The sequence below is a fragment of the Ictidomys tridecemlineatus genome, chromosome 4 (genome assembly GCF_052094955.1).
Source record: "Ictidomys tridecemlineatus isolate mIctTri1 chromosome 4, mIctTri1.hap1, whole genome shotgun sequence".
Classification (NCBI taxonomy): Eukaryota; Metazoa; Chordata; class Mammalia; order Rodentia; family Sciuridae; genus Ictidomys; species Ictidomys tridecemlineatus.
This window is the reverse complement of record NC_135480.1, coordinates 192,926,557-192,948,897: the sequence shown is the minus strand read 5'-3', so window position 1 is coordinate 192,948,897 and position 22,341 is coordinate 192,926,557. Positions and strand designations below refer to the sequence as shown.

The following is a 22,341-nucleotide window of genomic DNA, read 5'->3' as shown; positions in this document are numbered from 1 at the left end:
CCTTAAATCTGGATGCACACTGTCTGGGCACTGTGGGTAGTACCAGGGAAAAGGGACGCTACTCAATTTTGTTTACAAGAAGCTTAAATACAAGTGGGGAAATAATCCCACAGGATGAAACTTTTGTCCTCATATTTTAGATACAGAAACTGAGGCTCAGTGGCTAAGTTGCTACTTGTGCAGTAGCTGGTACAGCCCAGATTAAAACCCAGAGCTGTCTAGTTAGCAAGCCCATACTCTTGGCCACAGTCTCCAATGGAGAATACCCCTAGACTATAAGAACTAACCTATTCCTCAGAGGTGATCTCGGGTCAGAGACTCAGAGAAGGACGGTTAGTTAGATGTCCCCGGACATCCAGCTGCTCAGACCCAGAGCTGGCACTGGGACTTCTCAGTTCTCCCACCACCTCTGACTGCTGCATTGTGCTTTAGGAAAGCAGGGATTTGGGGGGGGGGTGATGGTGGTGGAGGTGGAGGGGTGAGCTAATGGGAAGTTGTTTGCCAAAGCTGTGTGGGGGGAAGGAGCATTTTACAAGACCAGGGCCTCTGGCCTGGAAACATCTGTTTCCCTTCAAATCAGCGAGGAGACTTTTGCCTCCCCAGAATGCCTAAATCATGTGGCGGCTGGGGAAGAGCAGGCGTTGGCCTGGAGACTTCAAACGCATTCTCCTGTACTCTCGGGGACCTGGGCTTGACGTGGGCCTCTGGGGTTCTGTCCTTGTTCTTACCCCCTGTCAGATCTGTGAGAAGCTCTCACCGCCAATTAACTTCTCGGTTTCATTTTCTCACCCCTGCAGCGAGGAGGTCTGGGGGTCTTGAATGGGACCAGCAACGGTCCCTTTCCACCCACTCTCCCTGATCTCTAGTAGGGCCACTTGCTCCAAGTGGGGGAGAAGTCAGTGTCTAGGGCAGCACATGATCATAATGCCCATGGCTGTGGCTCTCTGATTGCCAGACATCATGCTCAGCACTTCTATGCAACTTCTGCCTTCATCCCAACAACGGCCCTGCCTGGTGGGTTGTCATGTTGTTATCCCCAGTTACAGGTGTGTAAAGTGAGACAGAGCTCCACGCAGCCCAAAACTGGGGGAGCAAAATTTAAAACCAGAGTATCTGATTCTAGAGTCAGGCCTTTAGCCTTTCTGCTATTCCCCTCCCCTCTGGTAACCCTTCAATCATTTATTTTTACAAATGAGAAATCTGATTTCCAGAAAAGGGAAATGAAACTGCCAAAACAATTGTGCTGTCCCTTCAGTCTGTCACTCACTCTGGCCGGTATTGGCTCAGCATTGGTACACCTGGCATAGGTGTTTAGAGATGGGCAGAGCCATCTTCTGGTCCTGTAGACACTCACAGACTCAGAGGAGCAAGAGAGAAGCAAATGGGCACTCACCTAGCCACAGGGTAGGTGAAGCTTGTGAAAGAGAAAGGCTAAGCAGCTCTTTCAGAGGGGCCCAAACAGGCTTCCCGAAGAAGATGAGGTCTGAAGATGCTTCAGGGACAAGGTGGAGGGGTCAACTGAGGAAGGGAAAGAGCAGCCCACACAGCAGGTGCAGCCTGTGCCAAGGCAGAGGTAGGAGCTGTGTCTGGAGTCTTGGCTATTGGATGCATCCCACAAGGACACAGCAGGGAGCAGAGATGGACAAGCAAGCTTGGACCTGTAGCTAGAGATTATTTGGGGCTCAAGGATCGAATTGTATGTTGAATGGATGGACATCCAGGAGCTGTAATGGGGGCTCCGCGTTCAGGAGTTTCTCTTGAGAATGATAGACTTTGTCCTGGGCATGGTGAGGCCGAGGAGGGATGGCAAAGTCCTAATGAGGATGAAGACACCCTGAAAATGCATTGGAGAGGCCATCCCAAGGCTTTCCCACACGCTATTTTGTTTATTTGCTTGCTCCTTTATGCTTCTCAGTGTTCTAAGGCCGTATTACTTAGGTACTTGACATCTCACACCACTGTCTTTGGGCTCACACTCAGGCTTTCAGCCTCTGAGGCCAGTGTTCTTTTCTCTGCAACAAGGTTAGGTAAAGAATAGTAATGGGTTGGGCCTTGAGGTTCATGTTCCTAAAACATCCATTCAACTTGACCCTTTGAGCCACCTCTTTTATAATAAAAGCTTCCCATTAGTAGATGTGGGCCTAGGTCACCAGCTGCACAAGAAGCATGAGAGCAGCATGTTCAAGAACACGGGAGGAGGGACCAGGCAGGCTGGTGTCTTCCCTCTGAATTTACTGGCAGTGGCTCTCTGTACAGGTCACCTTCCCTTCTGGGCCTTGCTTTGTCCACTCCTGAAATGAGGATTCAAAGTTAGGTGATGACTCAGGAGTGTTAGTTCACATTATCACTGCCTCACGGAGAGGATGCTTCACAGAGGTAGCAACACCCTTCCTGATGCCCTGGGCAACACAAAGATCTCTCTCTCTCTCTCTCTCTCTCTCTCTCTCTCTCTCTCTCTCTCTCTCTCTCTCTCTCTCTCTCTCTCCCCTCCCCCTCTCCCCCTCTCCCCCTCCCCCTCTCCTTCCCTCTCTTCCTCCCTCCCTCCCTCCTCTGTATCTCTCTCTCCCAGCCACTTCTTCATTATCAAGGACCACAACTTTCTCCCCCTCACAGAGAGCCCCTCCAGGCCCAGCCTGGTCCTCTAACAGCTTTCAGATGTGTCTGGATCAGTTCTACAATTACAGCTGAGACAGGCAGAAAGCGTATGGCCTTGTGACTTTTGACCCAAGCTTGTGAGGTTGACATCTTCCTCTTTGGCTCGCCCCCCACCCCAAGCAGGGCAGCCTGTGGTCTCCTGCATCCTGAGGCTTCCACTGACATGTCTGATTATTTCAGTAACAAAGTTAGAAGCTGCTTTTTAAGAAACAAAGAGTGAACCAGGCCTATTATGATGATGACTCTCTCGTTGAGTCTTGATCCTCAACTTGTGAGATGAATACTTTCAGCCTATTTTACAGGTAAGGAGACTCAGGCTCAGAGAAAGTGAAGTGACTTCCCAAAGAATGCTCAGCCTGCAATGGGAGGAAACAGGAATTATACCCAGATTTTATAACTTAAAAAACACAAGACTACTTCTATCACCAGCAGGCTGCCATTTGTGCTGCCCGTGAAGCAGAGAGTTGATCCTGCTCCTCTGGTGGAGGAAATGTATTGCAGAAGCACCCCCCAAAACATAAGTGGCCAAAGGGAAAGCCCTGTTAAACATTATTTCAAGCCTTCTACCTGGAGGCTCCATTTGTTTATTTCACTTACTACAAACCTTCCATGTGTTCCTTGAAATGCATCTCTTTCTCTTCAGATTCTAGTGAAACATTTTTTTAAAAACATATATTCTTGTTCAAATTGTGTGATCTTTATTTTTTGTATTTTTATTAGTGCATTGCCATTACACATAATAGTGGGGTTCACTGTGACATATCCAGAAATGCGTATTTCAGTCCTCAGTACTTCCTCGTTCCCTCCCCATCCCCGATTCCTTTCCTCTGCTGCCCTTCCTTCTATTTACTTTTTCAATTGGTGCATTACAATCATCCATGAAAGTGAGGAGTGAAAGAATTGGGCATTACAGACCTTGTCCTCATGCCTCGCTTGTGTAATTCTTGAGACAGCCATGCACTGTCTGTCAGATGTTCCCCATTCGATTGATGGAGAAACAAGTTGAACAATGAGATGCAGTGCACTCAAGTTCATTCATTCACATGAATCTTTACTGATTGCCTATCACATGCCTAATGGAATGAGGGAGATAGCTATACTCAGACTGAGGAGTACCCCTGGGCATGCAGGCTAGGGTTTGGATCCTGCCTCTGCAGCTTTCTAGATGAGTTGGTGTGTGGATGGCAAGTGCTTTCCCAATGTTCCTCAGTGTCTTACCTCCTCACTTTGCCACTTGCCTGTTTTCATATCTCTGAGTTTCTTTGTGGTCCTATTACCAATGCTTCTGCGTGGCTTACCAATGATAACTCACTTCAGAAAAGGCTCACTTTTCATATCCATCCACCCCAAACTGGCGAGGTGCATCCCAGTCTGCCTATCACAGATGCCCAGTACAGAGAGGAGAAGTGAGCTTAGAGAGGTGAAGTGACTTCCCCAAGGTCACAGACTAAGGAATATGAACCCAATTATGACTATCTCCAAGACCAGGCTCCTTCCTCTGTCACACTTGTGTTCCTTTTCAAGTTTTGATTCATGGAATCTTTTATAAAAACAACCTTTGAGGCATGAAGTTATGGGGCATTGAAGCTACATGGGCTCAGGCTCTCGAAACCATTGACAGCAGAAATGGTGGCAGAAAGTGAGAAGTGCAAGTTTTAGAGTAACACAGAGCTTAGGCTTGACGTGTTCTTTTCCTAAATCTATGAATTTGGAAAAATTGCTTGGCTTTTATTTTTAGTCTCTTCTTCTGAAAGATGGAAATAATGAGGATGATTATTTTAGCATGCTTTTATAAGATCAGGAAATTTCTTGAGGGGGCACTACTCCATGTAGTGGGATTTAGCAAGTGTAGCTGAAGAAATTGTATCTGCACAAAGTTGAGGGCTACAGACCTGTGGCCAGAAGCAAGTATCTGGCAGAGGTGTGATGCCTGAGCATTGGAGTCAGTCAAGCCTAGGCTTAAATGGCCAGTCCAGGAATTACTGTGTGACTCTGGGCAAGCTGCTTTCCCTCTCAGGGACTCAGGTATGAAATAGAGAGAGTAATAATGCCTATCTTGAAGGATTTCTTGAGGGAATTGGCTGTGAGCAGGTAGGTAAGACTATTTAGATAATGCTTAATGCATATTAAAATCTTAGCATATGTTAATTACTATATACAACAAACTCATTGTTATTAAGTGCCTAATATCTACAATCAGTGCTCTCTCATTCTAAAACTTGGCGATTGTAGTGATATACCCATTGTATAGCATGAGTTAGTTGAGGTACTAAAGAAAGAGGCAAAAATATGGGAACACTAGGAGTTTAGGGTCTTCTGCTTAATATAGGGAGTCCTCTACCCACTGGACATCACTGACTCTACCCTTGACCTTGAAACTTGGCAACAAAGGATCACATGACAAGAACAGGCCAATTGGATGGAAGATACTTCTATTCCAACTTCCTTTCCTCCAAACCTTACCTCCTCTGGAAAGTCTCTGCTCCCTCCTTAAACTTTGTATAAACCATAGAACTCAGAATCTGGAGATATGAAAAGTCACAGAGTGTCCCTGGAGGTAGACAGGGACTGCTTTAAAAAAATTTCTGTGCTCTTGGTTAGACCTGAATCCACCAGGTGTGCATTTACCATTTCCCCCTTCTGAGGCTGCACGGGTTATGTCCACTACCACCAACACAGCATGGGGCATCAGACACATGACATCACAGGAGCATAGGGACGCGCTTTGTACCTAGAATAGCTCCCAGCTCCCTCTCTTGACATACAAGGTCCCCACTGACCTTCCACCTGCCCTCCCTTTGCTCTATCCACTCCAGCTATCTATTCCTTCAACAGTCTGGGCTCCTCCTCTCCTCAGGGCCTTTGCACTCATTGATCTTCCTGCATGACATGATCTTCTGCCAGGTCTTTCTCCCATAAGCTGATTCTTTCTCAATATTCAGTTATCATCTCTAACTTTCCCTCTTCTAGAAGGCCTTCATGAACTACATGTCGAATGCACATACATTCCACTTTTTCTCATTATTCTGTATTGTTCTTTATCATATTTATCATTATCTGATTTTTTTTGTTTATGTGTTTAGTCTTCAGCAAGTAGGAAACTTGACTCCCTTGTTCACCTTCATAACCTTAGCACCTAAACTAATTCATTCATAGTGAATGAAAGAACATATGAATGTGTGTGTAGAGCCATAGGGCCACACTGGGGCTGACTTCTCACGTCCTAGACTCGGTCTGCTTGAGTTCAAACCCCTATTCAGTCCCCCAGTGACTATGAGAACACAGAAAGCTACACAGTATCCTCCTTCATATAATTTGAGTGACAATAATTCTCTGCCTTTTAGGCTTGTTTAATTGCAAATTAGGAGATTACGTGCCAAGTGCCCAGCATGCATTCAATGCTCAATGAAAGTTTTACAATTATCCTTCTTTTTTAAAAAAATATCATTTCCTTGCAGTGTAAGCATCCCTGAGTTCTTTGTACCACTGGTCCTGTACCATGACTTTGTGCTCCTTCCTTTAACTTCTGATGCCTTCTGTGAAGTCTGAGCCTTGTACTCTCTTTGCTTGCTGTGATATAGGTTCACTCTGTATGCTGTGGATACACGGGGGAGGCACTCTGAGCTGAGCACAGTGACCCTGAGGACCGCCTGTCCACTGGTGGATGACAACAAGGCAGAAGGTAGGTGACCTGCCTCCTCACTTTCCAAGTAGGTTTCACATTTCCTCTCTGTTAAGTTCTCCATCCAACAGTCACTAACGAGCACTGTGTGTGCATATGTGTGCACACATACATATTAGCACAGAGAGAAAAAGCTGAAGGAATTAAGGGAGCAGGAAGAAGATGGAACTAAATTAATCACGGGTATGAAGGAAAAATTTGAGATTGACTAGTAATATCTTTGTCAGTGGAAAAACTGACTAGTAGGTAAGGAGTGGTAGAGTACCAGAGCCCCTTAGTCTGGCCTTCTTAGGGACCAATCATTTTCTTCTATTTAAGTCTATGCTAGAGCTGGCAAATAAGTGGCATTTAGAACAATACTTCACCTTTTTTGTGCCTTGGCAGACATCATTAATTGATCACAGCACACTGTGGCCTCTGACTCAATGGTGGCCTCCAAATCCTCATCATAGAGCTACTCCATGCCTATCTGTCCAAGTGAGCATGAAAGAGTCAACTTTTTTTTTTTAAAGGCAATGACTGCATCTTTTTTTTTATTAACCTTTATTTTATTTATTTATTTTTTATGTGGTGCTGAGGATTGAACCCAGCGCCTTGCACGTGCTTATGAGTACTGTACCACTGAGCCACAACCCCAGCCCAAGATTAAACTTTTTTGCTGCTCCTGGTCATTTGACAAAAACGACCTAAAAAAATATAACCCATCAATCAAATCCACTATATAAATGTTTTGATATAGTTTCTACATCTAGACAAATTAAAAATAACGAATAGAAACTCATGGGTCCTGGTCACCCACTTTAAGTTGAGCAAATATTTCCCGAAAACCCTGGTGTGAGTAATGCTATGAAGACATGATTTCTACCTTTTTGGAGTTTAAATTCTGGATGGAGAGACAGACATGACTTAATAAGAAATTTGATAATACGAATTTCATGTGTTATCAGATAAGAGGAAATTGACCTCAAGAGCAAGGAGATTTGGGATATTTTCTTATTTTAATCGTTGTTATTTTAAAATAACATTTTTATTATTACTTTAAAATAACATATACACTTGATTATAAAACAAGAATAAAAATTAGAGGGAAAAAATAATATAAAGTGAATCTTTTTTCCTGGTCTTAAGGTCCTCTAGATTCTCCTACAGGTAACTATTGTTAGTAATGATTTGGGAACCCATCAAGATTTTGATCTGAGCCTTCAAAGGTAAAGAACTGTTCCTTCTACTCATGACAAATTCACACTGCACTGGCTAGTAGAAATGACGCAGGGCTGGGAACGTCCCTGCTTGGCAAGCAGAAGAGTCAGAATTTTCTTTAAAAGGTTTTGGAACAGAGGCCTATCAGACCTGATTACAGAAATGTGTTGGAAATATTACAGAGGGGAGGTAGAATGAGGATGCTGAGTTGAACCAAGTCAATTTATTGAAACCTCTGCATTTGTTTGGAATTTCTGTTAAATCGCGAGCTCAATAATCATATCAATAATTTGTATTTGAGTATTGAGTGTTTTATATTCATTTTGTTTTATTTCTCTAGGGCCTCATACATACTAGGCAAGCACTCTACCAGTGAAGTACAGCAAGCCCCACATTCAGTTTTGACTTAGCTCTTCCAGTGCACCCCCAGAGTAGCCATTATTATCTTTGGTTACTAGGTAGGAAATCAAGTGCAACTGGTCACTGACATACAAAGGGCAGATTTAAGATTTGTCTGTGTCCACAGAGACCATGCAAGTGAGTCCTGCACAACTGTGACCTCCTTGTTATGAGCCATGCCTCTGCCCTCCCTTTTCCCCACTGGGCAGTGATCTGTTTCTGTACTTCTTTCCTCTCAGAGATAGCTGACAAGATTTACAATCTGTACAATGGGTACACGAGCGGAAAGGAGCAGCAGACGGCCTACAACACGCTGATGGAGGTCTCGGCCTCCATGCTGTTCCGAGTTCAGCACCACTACAACTCCCACTATGAAAAGTTTGGTGACTTCGTCTGGAGGAGTGAGGATGAGCTGGGGCCCAGGTATGGGTTTAGGAGCCTGAGGAGAGGGGCAGACACTTCCTGCTTCTGATTGGTGTTGCTGGACCCTTTTCTCATAGACTTACAACGAACTTTATCAAATAAATAAAGGTGATGATCAGTAGAGGCATGTCATCTTTAGAGATGGAAAAGGGGCAGCAAGATTCACTTCTTACTGAAAATGTATTAGGATACATTCAAATCATCTGGTAATGGGAAAATAGCACTCTCTGCCCTTAATAGAAACTCAACGACTAATTAAACGGTCAATAGAGTAGAACAACAAAAACTGAACAAAGCAAAAATATTGTTCAATTCCATCAGAGCATGAGATTTTTCCCCTATAAAAGGGAGATCAACAAGAGAAATGTTAAAAACACAGTTCCAGAACTATTCTTCTTCTGAAAGAGAGGCAGAGACAGAAGGAGGTAATCTAACCACTTTTTCAAATGTGATTCATTGTTATTTAATGTCATCTGTGATCAACTTGAGTACCATCTATGATCCTTTGGCCTAAGCCAGAAGAACTCCTTCTCCTTCTACCCTTTGGTAAGCATTGTGTTTGGAGGAACTGAAGAATTTCCGAACAGTTGCAGCAAAGTGCCTGCCAGCAGGAGTGGTAAGAGATAAGAAGGCAGAGGTCAGTAGGGGCCAGATCCTGAATGCCCTTTAAATAGGGTTAAGGAGCTTGGATTATCTCCCTAGGGTAATGGCAAGCTTTTCAAGTGTTTTTCACAGGGAGGTGATATTATCAGATCTTCAAGGAAGAAAGATCCTCTGACTTCAGTTGGAAGCAAGGAGCAGAGAAGTTAAGACAAGAGAGAGGCCCTGAATGCTGTTGTGATGATAGGCCCCGGGAAACAGGACGGTATTCTCAGCCAGGGCAGCACTGGTAGCACCGGAGAGAATTGCATGTCTTTTGGAAATACTCCAGGCTTTAAAAATTCAAAATGCCCCTGTAGAAGATTCTTCCTATTTTTTTGGATAAGGAAGTTTAAGTCTTATGGGGTTCGATGAACTATCCAGAATTGCACAGCGTTTGGCATGGAGGCCACTCCTGCCTTAAACTCTTACCCTGGGCTCTTGTAACACTTGCAGTGTCTTCGGAGAATTTGAGGCCTTCAAGGGATGAGATGAGAGCATGGTCAAAGGATAAAAGGGGGCTCTCCTTTGGTCAGCCTTATCAGTTCTGTTGGGTCCTGAACCTTAAATTTTTCCCTTTCACATTAAAGGAAGGTTCTTTAGATACAAGCTAAAAGAAGGTAGATTGGCAGGCAGAAGCCCCGAGCACCAGATGAAAGCCACTCATGAGTCATCTTGGCTGCCATCTTGCCCCTGGACTGGGAAAGGTGCTCCACTTTATTGGGCTTTCCCACAGGGCTCAGGGACTTTGGGTGGAAGCTAAACCAGAGCTCCACTCCTGATTCTGCCTTTACAACCTGCTAGGATTCTTTATGATCCTCCAGAACATAAATCTTTCAGAAAGGCCTCCTGGCCGCCCACAGAGGCAGGACAACACATTCAGTGACGGGGGACTGTGATAACCCGCTTGCCTCCATTCAGCCAGTCTTCAGCCACTGTCCACCAACCCCCATCCATGTCACCCAGCTTCCTCATTTTCTGGTCTTTCTAGTCTCCCGAAAGGGATCTGAGATTGCAGGAACATCCCCTATTGATTGCATGAACATCCCCTACTGGTATGTCAACAAGAATCAAAAGAACTGCATCCTAATCCATCCTGGCCCTACTATTAAACTCACTGTGCAATCCTGGGCTCTGCGCCTTTCTGGCCTCCAGTCTTCTTTCTGTAAGATGATCTGGGTGAAGAGATGCAGTAGAATTATTTTTTAAAAAAATATTATTAGTGGAATTATTTTTCCTAGATCAATCTTACCTAGAACCACAGGTTTTAGAAGGCCAGCCCCTCAGAGAATTCCTTAAAATGTAGCCCATTTCCTTTATTACACTCTCATGTTTTAATTCTCTTCATTGGAATCACCAGGTTTTGTGTCTTATATTTGCTTATGTATTTACTTACATATTACCTCTCTTCCCACTGCATTGTAAGTTAAGCACAGTGATCCTTGATGTTCTACTCATTTTTGGAAGTTGGTGCTAAATAAGTTCTTACTAAACAATTGAACAATGAAAGCAATCTGTCAGTGAGTGGACAGATAATTACTGAATGGTTGTGGTAGAAGCTAGAGTGGGTGACCTGGAATCCTACCCGCTGGGTCTCTCCTTCTGTGTGCTGTACCCCCACACCAAGGATCCCTACATCTGTCCCACAACTCAAGGTTCTATAATGGATTGCAGTTGGAAACAACTGAATTCCATGAACTTTAAGGTTTTCTGACATTCTAACAATGCAGTGTCCTTGCAAATATTAAAAGACTTGAAGAGACCTCACTTCAATAATTGATTTATTGATCCATTTAACGTGCTATGTGCCAGGCCCTGTGCTGGGGGCTGGAAATAGAAGAGTAAAGAAGTCAAATAATGCCTTGTACATGGCTCAGCATCTAGTTGGAGGGAACGGGTCATAAGATGAATGCTATAAAAAGGAGAATGGGAAGACATTTCAGAGCAATTTCTTTAAAATATTCATGTGCAAGAGAAAAAACTGAGGAATTTGTTAAAATTCATATGAATTTAGTGGTCCAGGATGGGCCTGAGATTCTGCATCTCAAACAAGCTATTAGGTGATGCCAAGGTGACTGGTCCAGAAAACACACTTGGGTGACAAGGTTTTAGATGCGGATAGCTAGATGATCTCGTCCATACCTGGAGCTCAGGGAAGAATGCCTGGTGAAGAAAGAGAGGGTGAGGCATAGTATCAAAGAAAAACCAGGAGTCCTCCAGGTGGAAGGGGGAGGGTATTTTCATTGGAAGGAACAAATAGTGCAAAGATGAGAGAGGGTAAGGTAAGAGAAAATACTTTAGTCAGGAACTATAAATATCTCTAGAGCAGAGAGTTCAAGGTGAGAGGGAAGGGAAAAATGAAAAACAAGGCTGCAGAGTTTAGCAAGGGTCAAATCATAATGGCTTTTGTGAGTCCAGTTCAGGAGTTTGTTTCTTCTCTCTGAATCCGAGTAAAGGTTTTCAAAAGGGGAGAAATTTAAATAAATTTTCTCTGCCTCTCAAGGGTTCCCAAGTGTACAGAACATCAAAGTGTAAAGGAGAGAGAGAGCAAGACATTTCTCTGGAGCCAGGATCCTAGGGTTCATGTCCGGGAGCTTTGTCACCTACTTGCTGTGTGACCTTGGACACATTCCATCCCTATTTTGGACCTCATTTGTAACATAAAAGGGCTTACCTACAAAGTCCCTTCCAGCTGGGAAGCCAAGGAACCAGAAAGTCCTGAAGGTCATGGAGACCAGAAAACGGATACAATATGTGTAGAGCGTTTTTTCACCTCCAGTCCAGTATGTCTTGTTTCTCAGGGACCCAAGCTGGCTAGGGAGAGGAGAGCTTTTCCCAGGGGCAAGCGGATATGGGATGAACTCTGTTAGGATTCTCTTGGACTATGTAATCACCAAACCCCAAAATGTTTTGAACTCCTCCCTGGATCTGGGGTTATACGACCCCCCCCCCATAAAATTTAGTGACAAAAGGGCATTTCTTACCTCTGCCTAATAAATCTATCAGGGAAGTGTTCCCCAGAGCCTAGTTCTCATGACAACTATAGGTTACTGCAAACAGCTGCTCAAAGAAGGCCTGCTGACACCCAGCTGTCCCAGCCATAAGGTTCCTATTAGGAGACTTGAAAAACTGAGCTCATAGGTGGCCAGGGACCAGAATTTGCTCCGGTCAGAGCATCCTTGACCACTCTTAGGCTTCTTTATATTTTCAGTTATGCTTGATCCAAATGATAGGGTAGAGAGAAAAGAGCAAGTACTTGAAGAGATTTGGTTTCAATGAAACTGATCTATCTAGAGCAGGAATGGTATGCTTCCATGGCAGACATTGCTAACAGATCACAGAAATTACTCCAGGCATGGTTCAGCCTGAAATCCTTCTCAACGTGGCAAGGAAAGGCATTTTTTCCCATCTAAAAAGAGTTGGCACATCCATTGCTATAATCTTAGCGAAAATAAGCAAGTTGGGGTAGTCACTGTACGGACTTCTAAGATTGCATTCATCTCTTCCTTAGATATCTTGGGTTAACTCTCTTCCAATTTAAAAAAAAAAGTGTTTTGTTTATTTTTTGTTCTTTTTAGATGTACATGGCAGTAAAGTGAATTTTGATGTATTATATATAGATGGAGTATAACTTCTTATAATTAGGATCCCACTCTTGTTTCACGGGGTGTGTGGAAGTTATGTCTTATTCATTCTACTGTCTTTGCTATTCCCCTCCCCCTCTCTTCTCTTCATTCCCCTTTGTCTAATCCAAAGAATTCCTATTCTGCCCCCTACCCCACCCTGCTTATTGTGTGCTAGCATACACATATCAGAGAGAACACTCAGCCATAAATAAGAATGAAATTATGGCATTTGCCAGTAAACGTGGAACTGGAGACTCTCATGCTAAGTGAAACAAGCTGATCCCCAAACACCAAAGGCCAAATGTTCTCTTCCAATTTTTAAGATATTCGGAAAAGAACAGATTTAGGCTCAGATGACTTTATTTTTTTCTGCATATTTTAACATTTCTGAAATCAGGATGGATTGTGTATAATGAAGATTCACATTCATTATATTCTTTCTCAAAAGGCTATTATTTTCATGTACATTTTTATAAGTAAATTAGAATTTTCCATAATTCTGGAGTTCACTATGACATTTTTGTAAATGTATTTAACATAATTTGCTCTGTTTAATACTCATCACTACCTCCTTCCCATCCCTCTTTTCTCCCCCAAACCTCTTCCTCTACATTGTTGTACTTCAATTAATTTATTATTTTAATTGGTACATTATAGTTCCACATAAAAGTGGAATACATGTAATATATTTGTACTTGCACATAGCATGATTTGTTCAGTTTTATTCTGCAGTTCCTCTACTCAGCAATTCTCCCTTGTATTTTCATGAGGTTCTCTTTTTTAAAAAAATTCCTTATTTTTCTCTAACTGCCACATACAAGAGAAAATATTTGACCCTTGACTTTTGGAGTCTGGCTTATTTTACTTAGCAGGATGTTCTCATTCCATCCACTTACCAGCAAATGACATAATTTCATTCTTCTTTATGGCTGAACAAAACTTCATAGTGTATGCATGCCACATTTTTGTATCCATTCATCTCATCTATTGTGGCACACCTAGGCTGGTTCTATAACTTGACTATTGTGAATTGTGCTGCTATAAACATTAGTAGGCATGTATCACTATAGTATGCTCTTTTAGTTCTTTTGGATAAATACCAAGGAGTAGGATCGTTGGATCATATGGTGGGTTTGTGAAAGCAATCACATCTCTTACATCTTGGAATAGAGAAATACTAGTAAAACACACTATTACTTGGAACAATAGTGTCAAAAAGTCCCATTTCCTTGCTGATAGTATAGCAAGGTTGGTTATCATCTTGAAGTCCATATTAGCTCCAAATGAAATGGTTTTTGAGTCAGTAATTCTTGCTGTCAGTCAAGAAATTAATTCTTATAAAGGCCTCATGATTTTTTTTTATGATGCAATGAGTAGGAGAGGAATTCAAATGTAAATGTTTTTACTAGTAACATTACAAATCCTATTTCAAATCTGATGTTGAGGATCTATGTCCACAGGCAGTACCTGAGCCTTTTGCTTGAGAAGGGAGATGACTGAAGCTTAACTTTTTTATTGAGGACATTTGGGGAAATGATCCTTGTAAACCACTGAGAAGCCATGAAACCATGGCTTTATTAAATAAATTCATTAGAACATCTTTAAATATACATGGGTATATTCATGTTTTCAAAATGGAAATATATTTATTTTATTACACTCCAAAATGATTCTTGCCCAGTCTGTAGCATATAAATGGTACAGAATTATACAAAATTAAAAGTTTGATGTCTGAACCTTATAATCCCAACCCTATTTCAAAGATAAGATTGTTAACAGGGTACAATACCTTCCAGGTATAGATATAGATATAAGCATGGATATTTACATTAAACATATAGGAGCTTAGTGCTAATATCTTTATCAATAACCATACCTACATCTTCACGATCTCTACTGTGTTTAGCAAATATATATACTAAATATATATACTATGTTCTGTTATGTGCCGGTTTGCACTTAACAATATACTGGTCAAGTGTTTTTTTCCCTATAGAAATGTGTTGTCTTTTGAAGGGCCTTTTATTCAGGTAATTATGTGACTATATCACATATTAGTATAGTTCTCTATTAAGAACCAACTGGATTTCTTTCCATTTCTTTACTATTGTCAACAAACTTGCATAAGCCTTTTGCCCACCCGCCTAATTATTTTCTTAGGTCCACGTGAGGCTCTTGTGCAATTTCATTCCCTTTATCAACCCCTGCTAGAGAATTGCTGGATTTTGAAAATTAATGTCCTCAGTTCAAATTCACCTATATTAATCCTCCTTCTGGTAGAATCAGGTTCTAGACACCAGAGTACCATACATGGTCCAAGAAGCAGCTATTATGGACCAGTCATTAAGTATTATTTTATCTCCTGAACAATAGATTTTGAAGATTAAGCAATGGGAAAAAAAATCAGTGGGTTTATATAAATTGCCCGAGATTACACAGCTATAAGAGTTGAAACACAAATCCAAAAAAAATTGTCTTCTGATGTCAAACCAGCTGCCTGTTCAGTATAACACATTGTGTCCTAAGAGGACTACACAGCTAGAGAATACATTATGATTCTCAACAGAAATATAATGCTTCAGCAATAAAGGAGGAAGCATGAGTTACGTTGACTGGGAAGATCTGGAAGATTCCCTGAAGATGAAATTTCAGCATGACTTTGAAGTATGGATGGAATCCCAGTAACTATGGCCCTCTCATCTCAATAACTCCATGCTTTGGTGCCAACCCTCCCCACCGCCATACTCCCCCCGCCACACTCCCCCCCCACACACATACACACCAGCATAAGAGACTCGTATTCCAACTCCGACTGCCAGAAAACTCCTTTCTAAAACATACTTGATTTGCTCACCTCCAGTGACAGGGAATCCACCACCATGCTGAAAGATCCATTCTATATTTAGATGATTCTAGTTTTAACAGTTTTTTATAAGTTATTATATTGAACCAAAATTGATGTCTGTCAATTTTAGGGTGGTTTTGTCAATAACACTGAAACGTCTTGCAGCAGGGACTTGAGACCCTATTCTTCACTCTGTCACTCTGACCAAGTCACATGACGAGCCACAGGCTCACTTTTACCAGCTAAAGACCAGGAAGAAAGTGTACACATGAGAATTGTGAGGGTTGGATTTAGATGATACTTCGTGGGTACCCACCTAGTGTGTGCTCAGGTATAGCTCTCGTCATCCCTGACCCTCAGATTTTGCCTATGTGTCTTCAGTTGTTAGAACAACATAACCATTTGCCTATGTCCAGTCTTCTCCTCCATTCCTGCTTAGCGGGCTTGCTTTTGAGTCCCCCTTGAGCATCATCATCCAGTTACAGTTTGTAAACGTCCGTCTTACCAGAAGAGACTGGGGTTGTCCAGCTGTGGCCTGGCCAGAACAGCATGAATGAAGTCATTACTTCCTTTAGACTACCCCTCCACATTGAGAGGTTGTGTTCCAAATTTTCATAACCACATCATGCCCTTGACTCTCATTAAGCTTAGGGTCAGCTCACACACAGACATTTCAGCTCAACTGCAGGAGGCAGAGGGGAGGAAAAGCAGCCAATGGGAACATTTCTGTGCTGCCACTCTTCCTTTTCTCCATCTCAGAGCACCCTTAGAAGTTAGGTCTCTGTCCGATAACCGTGACAACAGCTGATTGGGTAATGATGCTGGGAACAGAATGGTGGGTCAAAGGTTCTACAATTCCCGGAGAAGTGGCCTCGGGTCCAACCCCTTACTCCTCCACAAGCCATCACTGTCTCATTCTTGCTTGCTAATACATGATAAATTCATATATGGTGTCCCTTCTTCACCTCTTGCCTCCTATCCCAGTGGGCCTGAGTCCTGATTCCAATGAGGAAGACTTCATTTCCGGTATTTTAGAAAAGTGGTCATTCTGACCTATGATTTCCCCTCTAGGGAAAGCTTGAAGCATGCCTGGCCTTTGATTTATGCGTCTCCACTCCCTACGATTTATTGCCCAGTACTCTTGCCTTTGGTCTCGCTCACCCCTCCTCCTCTCCCACCCCAGAGCATTTCCAGCCCATCTCTTCATACCTTTCCCTTCTGAATCATCCTGTCTTCCTTGTCTAAATGCAAATGCTGGTTTACAGTACTTGTGAATGCCTCTGATAATTGTTCCATTACAGCCTCACAGTCCTATAAAATAAATATCTCTATGTTTTACAAGTTAGGAAACTGAGGCTCAAGGAGGAGACGTGACAGACTGGGCTGCAAAGTCTGTGTCTTTCCTACTCTCAATGCTTCTTTGAATCATGGCTAACATTTAGTTAGAGCTGATCTATTACCCATGTTATCTTGCTAATAACACATTTTAATGATGTGGGAACGTGGTTAGTGGCATTGAAGAACTTGCTCATGATCTACTTAGCTGTTCAGTTAGAGAGTGAAGACTTGAATTAGGGACCCCAGAGCTAAACTCTCCATCTTGACTCTATGCAATCAGAAACCGTGGTTCTAGATTTGTCTGTTATTAAACTGAGGCATTCCTTTGAGGCAAGTACCTTTCTCATTCCAGACCTGTTTCCCCATCCTTATGAAAGAAGGCTTTGCCTAGCTGTGTTCCAAGATTCTGTTTTTTTTTTTTTTTATGAGATGTTGATGGATATTTATTTATTTATTTATTTGTGGTGCTGAGAATCGAACCCAGTGCCTCACACATGCTAGGCAAGTGCTCTACCATTGAGCCACAAACCCAGTTGCCCTAAAATTCTTTCTGAGGAAATGGCTAGGCCTTTGGAGGCAAAGCATGTTGGAAGAATGCCCTTTCCAATCTCATGTTGTACTTGTTGATTATTTTTGTGAATGCCAGCCCATGGCTCCCTGCTGCCCAAAGGAGAAAATCCAAGTCCTTCAGCATAGCATTGAAAGGTCTGGATGGTTTAATCTCTGCCAAGCTCACTGGCCTCCTACCTGTTCACTGCCCCAGCCATTTCTATTAACTGATGGTTTATGCTCTCTCTGGTATAAATTGGAATGATCTATTGCCTCTGCATTTCTATCCATCTGAAACATTTGTTCATTATTGAAGACCTAGCTGAGCCTTTATACTATTTGGGAAGACTTTTCTGATACCCTGAATTGATAACTAGGTATCCATCTCATATACTCCAGTGGTACCTCCCCTGTTTTCCAACCCAGGCTCCTGCCACTGCCTTATTCAGACACATAAGGCATAAACCAGTTCATCTCTGTCCCAATGCCTGGTATACAAAGAGCACCCAGTAACACAAGGGTGCTACGTAGTGAGGACTCTGGAGATGATAATTTCTAGTGCTTACCATGTAAGCTTTTCTGAGCTTACCATGGGACAATTTTTTAAGAGTTTTACATCTATTAACTTGCCTAACCCTCTCCATTACCCTCTGAGGTGAGTACTATGCTATTCCCTTTTCATAAATGTGAAAACACATAAGCAGCTTTTTACTAACACAGAGAGAAAAATGTAACCCATAACCCTAAGGGAAGTTATGATTCCCATTTTAAAGAAAAGGCAAGGCTACAGAGGCACAAGTGGTGAAGCAGTTCACTCAATATAATAACATAGCTGGCAAGTGGCTGAGCTGGGATTTGAACTTGAGCCTAAAGGTGCGCCACTCACTACCTGCTAGGTCAGAGATAATATCGGCACTTGAGGGAACACCAACGCCTGGCTCCTCCTTCTGCTGTTTTTCATGCAGTCCCTGCTTGTGCACTGTGTCCCAGCCACAGAGTCTCAGAACTTCTGTGCAGTCTCTTAGCTCTATGCCTTTGCCAGTGCTGCCTGCTAGGTCTTTGACCATTTCTCTATCTAACTCCTATTCATTTATGAGGTTCAGCACAATTTCCCCTTCAACTAGGAAGTTTTCTTCAGCATCCCCAATCCTATGTCTTCAGAAGCCTACTGTGACCTTTTTTTTCCCCAGTCAACACTCTTGTCTCCTATACTGTCGTCTCCACTCATCTGTCTTTCCGAATCCTGCCAAACGGAAGTTCTGTCGCATAATACATGCTCAGTTAATGAGGAGGTCTCACACTGTCTCCTTGAACTTCACAGGAGCTCCATTTTTTCAAAGAGGCCGGTTTAGAGATGTTCAGTAAAATTTCCAAGAACAGAGTAAGAACTCAAACAAAGAGAGATGAGAAATAAACTCCTCAGCTCCTCCTGGGGGAGCAGAGTATGCTTGCCCGAGAGGAGGGCGGGGGGATGTGGATAGAGTGTGATTATGAAGTGGTGAATTCTTGGCACCTCAGGAAATATTCCACCCAAGTGGTGAACTATACAAAGAGGACTTTTTGAAAGGCACCTCATAAATCGTGCCCACAAAACATAACACATAAGCCCAGTCCTTTTTTCAGCCACCGCACAGGTGCCTAACACAGTCTCCCATTTGTGGGGTCTGTTGTCGTAAAACTCCTTCCCTCCTGGGGTCCCAGAAGGGCATGCAGAGGGCAGCAGGAGAGAGAGCCTCTCCTTTAGCGTCACAGGATCCCCGGGCATCTTGAAGATGCCGGAAGGCAGAGAAGGTGAGGCACCCACCTGGACAGTGGAGCTGACTTGTAGTGTGACCTGGAAAAGGACATTCTATGCCCTCTCTAAGTCTCAGTTCCCATATTTTAATGAGAAGAGGTCAATGATCCCCAATTGGGGTGATTATGCCCTCCTGCAAAAGACATTTGGCAATGTCTGGAGCCGATTGCATTTTCCTGACTGGCATGGGACTGTTATCTGGCGTATGAGGCCCCAGTACGCTATAAATATCCTACATAATTCCTCCTATACACCTGCCTTCCAGTGCCACGGTTAAGAAATCCTTGACCAGGTGATCTCAAAGATCCTTCCTTGCTTTGACCACCAGCCATGAGATCTTGTGGATCCTCTTTCTAGTGCATGATAAAAGGTTCCAGATAAAGTTCCTAATGATGACACCAGAGTACAGAATGGTTCTTGCTAAGATGAGCCTTCAGTCTGTCCTTGATCCTGGGCCATCCATCTATAATCATCTTTATAACGGTAGCCCCCAGGGAAGCTGAGTCACAAGCATGGGGCCCTTCTCCTATGCAATCTCACCCAGCCAATTTGTAAGAGTGAGACTGTCATCGATATTTTAGAGATGGGGAAAATGGAGCACAGAGAAGCTATGATTTGGGTACATTTGTATTTCTTTAGCCTATGATGAGAGACAAGCACAGAGGGTAAGATTTCCAAATTTGTGACTGCAAGAAAGTGATGTGAGAATGAGAGAAGCAATAAAGTAAATAGTTGGAGAAAGAACACATGGATTCAGGCCTAGATTCCACTGCCCAACTCCAATTGTCCCCTTGGTATTTGGCCTTGGTCAAATAAAGTCACTTCTCCTTACCTGTTAAATAGGAGTAAAGAGAACAGATTTTCACGACTGATGTGAAGATCAAATACAAGCTTTAAAACACACGTAAAGTACAGACTCGGTGTCCAACACATGATCAATGACAAAGTTTAGTTATTTGTTGCGGGGTTTTGCCATCAATGTAATAATTTCTCTTTGGCTAAAGTCCTAAAATTTGTGTCCTTCTAATTTCTGGGGGTCCCCTATTCTTGAGATGAAAGTACTGGTTCAAAAATGAAAATATCACTTTCATTTTTTAGGCTTGCAAACCGAGGAGGGTATGTTGTAAGGTGATTTTTTAATAGGTGTTTAAAAAAATATCACACTTAGGAAGTCATCAGGGCAAGATGTCTTCATGTGACTGTTGACCTTTATTTGCCACTTCAAAGGCCTCACAGCCCCTGCTCTGGACTTCTTCCTTAACCGTTGCTCTCTCCTTGAATTTTCAGGAAGGCCCACCTGATCCTGCGGCGGCTGGAGAGGGTGAGCAGCCACTGCTCCAGCCTCCTGAGAAGCGCCTACATCCAGAGCCGCGTGGACACGGTGCCCTACCTTTTCTGCCGAAGTGAGGAGGTCCGGCCTGCGGGCATGGTGTGGTACAGCGTCCTCAAGGACACCAAAATCACTTGCGAGGAGAAGATGGTGTCCATGGCCCGAAACACGTACGGGGAGTCCAAGGGCCGGTGAGGGAGGGCGCTGCCCTCCACGAGCACAGAGACTCTCCTAGGGGGAGCAGTACTCTTGTGGATGGATCCTGGGGCCTGGGTGGGCTGGGGGACAGCTGAGGATGGGCCTGGCAGAGGACGCTCGCCAGCAAGGCTAAAGCAGACTGCTCCTCCTGTGGATCGTGGACAGAGAACTTTGTAACCAATGGAATTATTCATTTTCTCTATCTTTTATTTTTTTCTAAGATATTATTTGACTCTATCAAACGTCTCTCCTTTTTAAAACTTTTCTTATGGATGGAAGTCATTTGGGTGGCAGGAGCCTTCAGGTGGAGACCAAGCGGCCTTTCCTTTTCTTCCTCCTTCCTGCCGTGCCCAGCTTCCTTCCTGCCACGGAGCCCTGGAGGAGACCTATGGAGAGACAGTTTGACCTCTTCGGCATCAGGAAGGAAGCCCTAAGGATTGTTGCAGTGAGGAAGCTTGGGTCTTTAAGGACTTCTCTCTCTCTCTCTCTCTCTCTCTTTTTTTTTCTGGACATTACTGAGTTTGCAGGACCTCTGCTTCTTCCTGTCTGCCCAGAGTCCCTGCAGGACTTTCTGTGCATTAAAAAATTCCTATTGTCTCTCTTTCTGCTTGGGTGCTGTTTCTTACTACTAATGAAGTGTGTTTGTAGGACTTCTGTTTATTCACTAAACAGATGTTTACTGAGTAGATACTATGTGCTGGGCATAGGACAAGCAACTGAAGACTGAGGAGTTCTGTGTACTCAGGGAACATAGGGTCTAGTAGTTATTAGAGAGAAGCAATCTGGCGATTTCAGACTGTACCAGAGGGAAGAATGGAGGTTCTCTGAACTCCTTGATGGGTCATGAGACCCACTGGTGGGATGCTGAGAAACGCTTCCTGTGAAACCTAAGCCCTCAGAACGAGGAGAAGGGGAGGAATAACCCAGACAAAGCTGGGAAGGATGGGATTCGCTACACGGTGAGAGAAAACAGAAAGTCTAACTCATTGAAGGTTTGGAGCACTTTCATTTAGGACATGGGTTGAAGTAGGAAGCGGCAAGAGGAGTAGCTAGGAGCTCAGCAGAGCATCTAGTCTTGAACAAGAAGTTTGACATTATCTTGAAGTCGCCTGGAGCCACTGAAGGACTTTACCAAGAGTAAAACAGTTCACTTACTCTTTAACAAAAATTGCTCCAGCTACAGTGTGGAAGATGGATGGAAGAAGGCCCCAAAGAGAGGGTGACCACTGTCATTTTCCATTCTGATGGCAGAATGGACCCTGTGGTCATGTGGGAGATGTTCCAACACTGGGCTTTCCTTTTATTTATTTATGTTTAGACTGCTTTATTGAGGCATAATTGGAATTTCCTTTTAAATGGCGATCGGGCTGTCACCCACGTGTTCCCTGGGAGGGTAATAGGGACAAGGAGGAATTTTGAATTCTCAACGCCATGGTATTAGCACAGACGAGCCACCTGGCTGGAGGAAATGAGATGTGGATCAGGTATATTATAAGGCGATGATGACACGTGTTAGGAGAGTAGAGACTGTGGAGATTCAGAGGGGGAAAGAATACCGAATATCAGTCAAATACAAACTGTCAAAAGGGCCTACTGCTGAGCGTTAATAAGTATAGATGAGATCCGCTATCTCTTTCCTGAAAACCTACATGCTGAGGTTTG

At 43.2% G+C, this 22,341-nt stretch overlaps 1 protein-coding gene across 5 annotated transcripts in view; it reads left to right on the top strand.

The window, feature by feature from the left end:
• Astn2 (astrotactin 2) overlaps nt 1-21,276 on the top strand; it is an 837,958-nt gene extending 816,682 nt beyond the window's left edge. For all 5 annotated transcript variants that reach the window (XM_078048074.1, XM_078048075.1, XM_078048073.1 and 2 more), the window contains 3 exons: nt 6,237-6,337; nt 8,176-8,359; nt 20,439-21,276. In XM_078048074.1, the coding sequence (XP_077904200.1) occupies nt 6,237-6,337; nt 8,176-8,359; nt 20,439-20,676 (523 nt within the window). In that variant the 3' untranslated portion in view covers nt 20,677-21,276. The remainder of the gene's footprint in view (nt 1-6,236; nt 6,338-8,175; nt 8,360-20,438) is intronic.
• The last annotated feature ends 1,065 nt before the right edge of the window (nt 21,277-22,341 follow it).